This window comes from Lolium rigidum, chromosome 2 (assembly GCF_022539505.1).
Source record: "Lolium rigidum isolate FL_2022 chromosome 2, APGP_CSIRO_Lrig_0.1, whole genome shotgun sequence".
Lineage (NCBI taxonomy): Eukaryota > Viridiplantae > Streptophyta > Magnoliopsida > Poales > Poaceae > Lolium > Lolium rigidum.
Window position 1 is genome coordinate 259,822,089 of NC_061509.1, and position 9,510 is coordinate 259,831,598.

At 40.2% G+C, this 9,510-nt stretch overlaps 1 protein-coding gene across 2 annotated transcripts; it reads left to right on the forward strand.

Moving 5' to 3' along the window:
• Positions 1 to 656: 656 nt before the first annotated feature.
• Positions 657 to 8,244, forward strand: LOC124688642 (anaphase-promoting complex subunit 4-like). 2 transcript variants are annotated; one of them, XM_047222295.1, is made up of 19 exons: positions 657 to 754; positions 1,425 to 1,536; positions 2,209 to 2,300; positions 2,831 to 2,914; positions 3,139 to 3,378; positions 3,487 to 3,567; positions 3,655 to 3,794; positions 4,106 to 4,266; positions 4,355 to 4,455; positions 4,535 to 4,609; positions 4,995 to 5,174; positions 5,393 to 5,475; positions 5,565 to 5,654; positions 6,097 to 6,201; positions 6,427 to 6,565; positions 6,733 to 6,945; positions 7,029 to 7,178; positions 7,472 to 7,553; positions 7,644 to 8,244. In XM_047222295.1, exons 1-19 carry the CDS (start codon positions 659 to 661, stop codon positions 7,748 to 7,750), a joined length of 2,331 nt encoding a protein of 776 aa, XP_047078251.1. In that variant the 5' UTR covers positions 657 to 658; the 3' UTR covers positions 7,751 to 8,244. The 2 variants fall into 2 exon arrangements, with proteins under 2 accessions (XP_047078251.1, XP_047078252.1); XM_047222296.1 differs by having other exon boundaries at positions 6,736 to 6,945.
• The last annotated feature ends 1,266 nt before the right edge of the window (positions 8,245 to 9,510 follow it).

Genomic DNA, 9,510 nt, shown 5'->3' on the forward strand with positions numbered 1-9,510 from the left:
TATCTACCTTGTATTCTGTCCAAGAACAATGCTTGTACACCAACCTAGGTAGACACAGATTCATCTCGTTAACTATTGTAAGAGGCCTTCCTATGATTGCTCATTATTTTCTTGCAAATCCAACACAGCTTCTCATGAGCAATGGCAAATCCAGCCCAGTGGAAATCTTTCCATCCATTTCTCTCATCTTTATCGTCCATGAGAAGCCGGTGTTTGTCTTCAAATCTAGCCCAATCTTGATCGGCTGCTTCATGGCAACCTTGTAGGCATTGCCCTCGAGCAACCACATACTATTCTGCGCTTGATGAGCCTCGGCTCCTCTTTAGCATCGCGAAAGATCAAAATCGCTGATATTTTAGTGCACGTTCTGACGAAAAGGATTGACCGGATCTGGACGGAAGAGGACCTGAGAGGATTGGGTGATCACCCAAAACACGGTGGCTAATACACTGATGATGAAAAACACATTAATCCACGTCTGCCGAACAAGGCCTAACTGGGCTGGCCCAAGAGCTCGCGGGTACCCGGTGGGCGCCGCGTAATATATGGATTTCCGCCGTCATCCCTGTTCTGCTTTTCCTTCCCGCTTGCGCGCCCGAAAAAATCTAAACTTTCCTCAAGAATCACCTCCCCGCCTCACCTCACCAAGCAGGCAGCCATGGCGGAGGAGCAGATGGAGGAGGCGGCGTCGTCGTCCGCAGCGGCTTCCGGCACGCCGTTCCAGCTCCAGTTCGACAAGCCCATCCCTTTCCAGGTTCGCGTCCCCCTTCCTCCCCCCTCCCCCCACTAGCCGGAACGCCGGGCACGCGCCACGAGCTCGCCTCGATGCTTGACCAATCGAGCCTGATCTGCATCCAGGTTTCCGCGTCATAGTACGCGGTAGCGTTGATCCGAGCCAGGTTTTCAATCGCGGGAGGTCACGGGTGTATTGGGCTGGTCGTCCACTGCACGCGTGCCAACCGTTTGCTGAAATTCCTACCAGGGTTTGGTCCGAACCTAGTAGCCATTGCACGCTATTGAGACGGGCCTTCTTGGGTTCAGAGGTTATCCGATTCACCTGACCTCAACGTGATCCGGGACCATGCTATTTTACTAATATAGAGCGACAATCGCCGCCACACTCTATTACTTTCAGCTTCAACATTTGCGTCTGGTGATCCATTTTCGTCCTTGTAGTCATGCTTGATCCATCTGATTTCTCTTTTATACCCTATATATGCAATATCGACATTCCTTATGCAGCAGCAAAGTAAACAGCAAACACACAGATCCGGCATTTGTTGCTGCTGAATGAATTTCACGGTTCACCTATTTATGTAATATGTACTGCGCGCAATTTTTTCATTTTCTGTTATTTACTCGTTGTTGATTCATATTAATATGATCCATTAGAAATTAACTCGCACATGTTTTGCAATTTTTAGATAAAACTGGCTGAGTGGAATCCAGAGAAGGATCTGCTTGCTATGGTTACTGATGACTCCAAGGTTCTCCTCCATCGCTTCAATTGGCAACGGCTATGGACTATATCCCCTGGTTGCTACCCTCTCACACCTCGGTGCTCACATTATCGCATCACCTTTTTTGAGCTGGAAAATAAGCAATAGTTTATTGATATTTCCTCATTCTCACTATGCTGGAAGAAGCACATGCCATTTGTTGGTGTGCACCATGTCATGCTTTGCAAATTCATATTCGGAAGAAGTGAGATCTGTGCTCATTGACATCCTCCACTAGCTGGGACAGCTCAGTGCGCACTTTGTTTTGAAGTATTATCGCACTTGCACCTTTAGGGGTTTATTGGAATACAGGATTCGAAACATGCATGAATATGAAAAAATTTAGGTTGAGATGTCACGACTTGATGGATCCTATGGGAATTTGCAAACATGGCTCTTAAGACCTCCCCAATATTTTTCTGGAATTTAAAGATAGAGAAGCTGAATACATGACACGAAGGAAGAGTTCTACCAAGCCTAACCTCTTGTAGAAATCCTATGAAATTGGAATGTTGGAAGCACTCCATAGGAATTTTGGTAGTCTCATTCCTTTGATCAGAAGGGTCTCTATATAAAAATCCATATGGATTAAACATACAAAATACCTCCAATCTAAAGGGCCCCTTAATTACTCAGTAGTTAAATTGACAGTGTCTGTTCTCAAGTTAAGAAAAGGTTGCAGACAATAATTTTGTTTCTTATTTTCCAGGGAAGTCCATCACATCTATTTGCTGGAGCCCTGATGGTAAAGTAGTAGCGCTTGGTACAGAAGATGGTTTGGTTCTTTTGCATGATGTTGAGGTACGTATGCCGAAAGTAACGAGTAGATAATATTAATGCGTACTTTCTTTGTTGCTGGACATTCGTTCATACTTCATGCAAACCTGTATGGTTCCTTTTTATGATTTGATAATGGTTCTTTTCTTGTTTTGATCTTCATCCTTGATAACTTTTATGTATGCAACTATTAAGAGATCAGTGGGAGCACATGCTCTCAAAGACCTCTAACACAACTATGTGCATACATATGGGCATCTGAATCTTCTCCCCGAAATATAAATGTCTCAGCAATATAATGAAGTGGCCAGTTGATGCTAAAACCAGACATATTGGCACAACACATTTTCAAATTTGTGACCTATTGCAACTTCATCATAACCAACTTCATGGTATCAATTTATTTATCATTGTGTGCAGTAGTTATTGTAAAACTCTTTCTATGCTCTCTGACAGCCATAGTGTAAGTCAATAACCTGTTATATGTTTTGACACTTATGCATGATGTTGTGATTTTTTGTTAATATCGAAATGATCTCGCATGCTAATTGCAGAATGGCAAGATGTTACGAAGTACTAAGTCTCACGATGTCGCCGTTGTATGTTTGAATTGGGTGGAAGATGAACCACTCTCAAGGGTATGTTATTTCATTTTTCATTTAAAAAACATTTACTCTATTTATTCAAGATATTGCTTGTTAAATACGGCATATCTTGCATCTTGTTGTAATATACTCAAAGCTATCCAGTGAAACTTGCAACTACAGATGATCAACTCATGCAAGCATTTTGCACTCATTGAAAATAGTGTAGGGTTTCAGTTAAAATGTTATTTACTAGAGCCTTCTGCTAACCAGTGCAGACTGACAAGGATGACCTGTTATCTTATGAAGACCGCACAACCCGTTTCTTTCCTCCTGCTCCCGTGATGCCTAGGGTAGGTGGGCTAAATTCAGGGGATACTGGTCTTGCGGATGAGAATGAAGAAGCCATTCAGGCGTTTTCAAGTGCTTTCTGTCAACGTTTTAATATTCTGTCCAGTGGTGATAAAGATGGTTGCATTTGCTTCAGTATTTTTGGAATATTTCCAGTTGGAAAGATAGTAAGTACACACCATTAGTGTTCCTCTACATTTAATGTCAATAGAAACTTTTATGTTTGCTTTCTTTTGATTCTGACGGCTGTTCTTATCATATCTTTGACATTTCAGAACATAAATAAGGTTCCAATTCATGTACAATTCTCTCAATATAAAACCAGTTACCGACTCCAGGGTGCTTCCATAAGCAAGGTCATTAATTTATCACTTCTTAGATTCCTATGCATGTCTCAGTCTGCTGGATATGATATTCTGAACAATCATTGTTCTTTACATTAGGTATCTTTATCCACAAACCTCCATCAGTTGGTTCTTCTGTGCTGTGGAAAGCTGATTAATACTGAGAAACTTTCTATCAGTAAAGATATTTCTGTTGGGTTACATTGCGTGCACCTGGATACTTCTATCTTTTCCAACAGGTAACGGCATATCAGCTCCATTGCCTTTTAATGGCTTCTGTCATTTTTTAGAAACCGTTATCTTGTTATGGTCTTGTACGGAATAAAAGAGATCCACAGAAGTTGCTAGAATAACAAATTCCCACGAAACAGAGTTATTCAGTCATCTTGAAATTTTACTATTTTCATTGGTCAAATATCTCTAAAACATAGCAGCAGTGTTTCATTACTAAAGATTGTAAGTATATTGACTGCTGTACTGTTCGTACTAAAATTGATCAAATAAAGACTTCTGTTTTCTGTTTGTGTTATCACCAATCAATGTTGTGAAGGAAAAATGAGCTCCATCAGGTGTCCCAACAAGCGTCAAGTATTCAGGATCTGGTCGAAGTTGTCCGCGCCTCCATATCGATGATGTCCAAACAATGGTCAAATGCTATGAACTTATTTCATGAGAAATTTAGCGCCTTGCCTTCTCTCATCACTGCCCATGGTATGATTGATATCTGTCGAAGCCATAACCATAAAAAATCACATACCTTTATTTTGCCTTGGTGCTGAAAGTTTTTGACTGTTTACAGGGATGGAATCTAGCTCTGAGGATGAGTTTTTGAGTCTTTTGTTTGGGACACGTACAAGTCCAGCGCTACACCAATTTCTAGTCAGCTCCCTTGGTGAAGTGGTATTTGTTTCTGCGGCCACAACTTGCATACCTTATTTTCTTGTGTAACCTGTCTAAATTGTCATTTCATATGTGAAAGGGTCTCAAGAGGATAGCTAAGGCTATTGACAGTGCTGGAAGAGAACTTCGTATTGTTGTCAGTGAGCATCTTCAGGTAAGCTACTACATACCGATGCACCAGCAACATATATCTGTACTGTTCTCTGCATTTTGGGTTCATTTCTAGTTGACACTGGAGTTTATAGGGCAGCTTCACATCTTTCTGCTACAATCAGTGGAGTGCCTGTTATACTCTTAGTGTTTACTAGTTTGGTGACTTGGTGACTAAAAGGAATAGTGACTCAAACCAGGAAGGGCTGTTAGTATGTTGTAATAACATAACAATATTAATTTGCTGAATGGTGATAAAGTCATACAGTTCTCTAAATGGAGGCCAGGCCATCTCAGTTGACCGGACTAAACATGTGCTATACTTAGAACCTGTTTCTAGTTTCTGTTATTAAAATTGAGTTGCTTGCTTATATGTTTTTAATCTATAGCCTGCAGTCGAAATTATTTCATTCAGACTTGCAGAACTGAGAGGTCTTGCAAGATGGTGTTCACGATTTCAGAACATTGGGTTAGATGAAAAGCTTATGGATGGTGTAACTGAGAAAGTAGGGATGCTGATTGTGCAAGTCGAGCGCTTTTCTAGGGTTGCAGCTACAGTTCTTTATCTGGTATTTTTTTTTTCTTGTTGCGTGTTTTGTTGTTTTTATCAAATTTCGATGAAAATTGAGACTTTCGCCCTTTTAAATTGAAGCTCCTTCCTGAACAAGTAGGCATATCATTTTCCTATATATTTTTGTATGTTCAGTTATGATTACTTGATTAGCGTTCATGCTGTACCTTTGGAGTTTATCATGTCGTAACTTTCATTGATTTATTGACTTTCCAGTTTCAAAATTTCTTCAGCTGGGTATTGAAGTGTGTTAAGATATTATTAAGTGAACCAACTGATCAAGTACCACCAGCAAACAGGTTTATGTCTTTTCTTCTATTGTTCTTTTCACTTTCATGTCATGAATCAACACTTTGTTATTAACTACCAGGGGATCGTCTTTTTGTAGTGAACTTGTGGTGATTTTTCTGAAGTTTCTTCTTGATAAAGATCCAATCAAACAGTTACTCGAAACAGATCAGATATTTGAATGTGATATGTAAGTAGATGCTACTTGTTGATTTATGTTTTATAGTCTTTATTTAAACCATGTGTATAATTTTGAAGATTTGTGGTACCTATTCCCAAGTTGTTATTTACTTATCTGTAAACATAAGTGCATGGTTATATCTGGACACGGATAGGTTGTGCTATTACACTATGGAAGTTTTCGTAGATGCAGTTAACTCTTAGAAGGAACTAGTCTTGAAATATACTATATTTTTTGTGACATTTCCTGTATGCTAAGTGTCTTTGTGTTGCTAACTGCACTACTTAAAAAGAAACAAAATTCCTGCATTTATATGTATACCACTTCACTCTAGAAGATTTTGGCATTGGTGTCATAAAGTTAAAGATTTATGCTACATATTCCCATGTTGTGATGATGCGTTGCTAACTTGCTATATTCTTTAATTGTGTTCAACACCTATTTTTTTCAGAGATACTGCAAGACAAGTTGAGCAGCTAGTAGTTTTCGGAGGATTTACGGACACCCAATTTTTGGAAAGGAGTTTGGCCAAACAATTTAGCGAATTGGAAGAAAGGTAAATCGATTTGTTGCTTAAGATTATTTGCCAGTACATGTGCTAGATTGCTTGAGGTTGAACGTGTTTCAACTTAATGTACTGTCAGTCAAGTCTTTGTGCAGCCACTTACAACAGACGGAACAACTTTAAATATGTTCCTTTGTTGTTTAAAAATAAACAATTTTTCCTTTCTGTGAACCATTTTTATGCTATGTTAACAACTCTTTATCCCATGTTATTTAGCTTGAAGGAGGCTTTCTTGATGCCATTCACCACCATTTCTTCGCAAATACATTGTCAAGGATTGCTTCCTCTTTACCCTGTTACATCGTCTGAGGCCTTGTCATCAACCTGTACCGCATCGTCAATTTCCTTCTATAAGGTTTATGTTCATTTTGGTGATTTCTTCCTAACACATCAATAACATGGTCCTGAAGTGAACATACTCATTGTTTATTTCAATGTTTATCGGCAACTTATTCTGTGCATGCTTTGCAATGGGTCAATGATCTGCCGCTCTTCAAAGTCTTAATTGTTTCCTCAAACTAGCAGGATGAAGATTCTCAGCATAGCCCGTGTTCATATAGCTTGACTGACTACATATGCTTCAAGATACCTGATGGATCGTTAAATTTAAGAAATTGCATTGGTGTGATAAAGAACTTCTGCAACTCACGCAGTACCATCAGCACACCATCACTTTCAGGTTTTCTGCTGCGTATGCCTGACGAATATGAGTGTGTTGATCTGTCTCTTTACAAGGTATTACCTGTTGCAACTATTGAGGCAGTACATCGGTTTTGTAGATCAGTTGCATAGCTTACAAAAGAAATTGTTATGCACAGGACAACCAGGTGGTCTTACTGCTGAGTGGAAAGTTCAGTTCTGAAAGTCCGGGAAGATCTTTGATGGTTATGCTGCAGATAGAAAACTTTCCTTTTTCACAGCTCTCAAGAACACTCCCTACAAATTGTAACAGTCTCCAAGAATTGGTGGTATGAATTTTCTTAACGAGAACAGTGAACTACTGAAATAAATTACTTCAAAAATCAAACTAGTCAAATTAATAATTAATAATCACAACAAGATAGAGAACTTTTACTGGATCTATAAATTGGAATTGACAAGAATCCATTTTCTATTATTTTACTTGTTATTTGATTATAAGGACATACAACGCCTTGGGAAATCTTGATCTAGTTAAATAAACATGCTTCTTGAAGTTGACCTTATTACTTTTACTGTCAAATAGTAATGGTGCTAATTTTCTTGCCATGAACATGTATAGGCACTGGAACTCCAATTGGACACAGATCATGGAAAAGTTCGTAGCATACCTCACCTTTTGTCTACTCCGCTGGCAGTCAGTGGTAGGTTGAGCATTTATTTGCACGCATGAATTTTAGTTGCTATGTAACGTTAAATAACCAGTAATGGCTGGAACTCTTTTTTTCCTGCAGCCTCAAGAGGAGTGGCTTGCATCTTCTCGTCACGGAGGCATGCTTTGGTCTATATCCTTGATGAGGATGAGGACGAGGGCGAGGATGAAGATTCTGAGATGGAGTGACCTTGGTACAACACCCATTAGCTTAAGCTCGCCATGCAGAAGTACCGCACACCACAGCATGCTGAAAACCAAGCAGAAATAGCTGCCACGATGGGCAACCTGCATTCATGATTGGCGGGGCCTAGCACATGACATGCTGAAATTAGGCCCCTTCAGTTCTCACGACTATGCAGAATTGCCGATGCTTGCTCTGATTCCGATTTCTGAAGCTGTTTTAGACCTCCTCAGTTGCTGCTACTCAGACCTCGGGGACACATGCAGAGCAAACTAGGACTGTAACTGGTCCCCCTGGACAAGATGGTGTTGTAGCAGAAATGTGCCTAGTTTAACTATTAATCGTGCGACTGTTAAACATGGTTAAGAATATCTCATGTAACTCCAGGACAGGACTGAAGAGCATGTTAGTGTGATGCGGCCAACGAGTTGGAGTTGTTCTGTAGCGTTTGAGGCGAGGTAGCCTATGTTGTATTTATAGAGAAAAATTGTTTTGGATCTAACAAGCTGGTAGTTGAATTAGGCCCAGTTCTTTTGGCGGCTTCTCGGAGAAGCTGCCCTACCCCCAGCTTCCTGTGAAAGCTGATGACAAAATTTTGTGAGGCTTCCAAATTAGTTTAGCCTTAGCTATTCTAGAAGCCTCGGAAAATTTTAGCACAAACACTGCACGGGGCGATCTCTCATTTCTTCCACATAGCTCGTTGAGAGTCCACCGTCCCAGCTTTCCAGATCCCGCCCTGAAGCAGCACAAGGCTGTGGAGGAACTAACTCCACCGTGTTGCTACAACGTGGACAACACAATTATTGAAGGAACCGCTTCAATGTGATGCGCTAGATATCGCTCTAGGGGCGGGTTTGTCAAGAGTTCAATCCAAAACTCTCAACACTCAAGATGTAGTCCAAGATCTAAGATAGAACACAAGGTTCCATTTATTTGATAGGTAGGAGGTACATAGTCCGATTTCATAGGTAGAGGTTGGACCTCTATTTATAGGCTGCATGAGCCTTCAGTACTTAGCTCTACTCACAACTAGAGTGTTCTAGAGAACACTACGTAGGCTAGGAAAAGAAACACACAACCTAGTTACAACTCATAGCTAGAACACTCTAGAAATCACTATACCACATATGACTATAGGACCAAACTACCTAGAATATAATAGAAGTGTGTAGAAGCTAGTACTAGATTTTAGTCGGTTCTATTTTTTATTTTTTCTTTTGTCCCTTATTATCCTCCTCTGCTTGTTTAGAACTTGGACCTCGAGTTATCTTCATAGAGTGCTTGTTCTCGATGATAAAGAGCCAAGTCTGCCATATTAAATATGTTGGAGATTCCCATCGCAGTTGGAAGATCAATCACATTAGCATTATCATTTATCTTCCTTAGAATAGAGAAGGGTCCGTCATTCCGTCGTCTACGTTTCCCTTTAATGTCTAAGGCGGTCTTTCTTTCCGGAGGCATACCATCACCTTATCACCAACTTGGAATGATTTTAGCCTCCATTTGTAGTCACTTTTCTCCTTCGCCTTGGAACTATTACGATTTGATTAGTTTGGTAGAATGATGATCTTCCGCTTTGTTCCAAGTGAAAGAGTAAGAATTTTCCTTCCATTCATGTGTTGTATCCACATCAAATTGCCAAGGTCTCCCAAGAAGAACATGGCTGGCATCCATATCAACAACATCACATAACACACTTGAGCGATAGTCCTTGCCCAAAGAGAGTGACATGTTGCATTGTTTGGTGACCCTCCTATCCACACCT

Coding starts and splice junctions, on each gene's coding strand:
- LOC124688642 (XM_047222295.1), top strand. CDS start 659: ATGGCGGAGGAGCAGATGGAGGAGGCGGCGTCGTCGTCCGCAGCGGCT. Junction 2,915..3,138: donor AAGATGAACCACTCTCAAGG/GTATGTTATTTC, acceptor TAACCAGTGCAG/ACTGACAAGGATGACCTGTT. Junction 3,379..3,486: donor TATTTCCAGTTGGAAAGATA/GTAAGTACACAC, acceptor TTGACATTTCAG/AACATAAATAAGGTTCCAAT.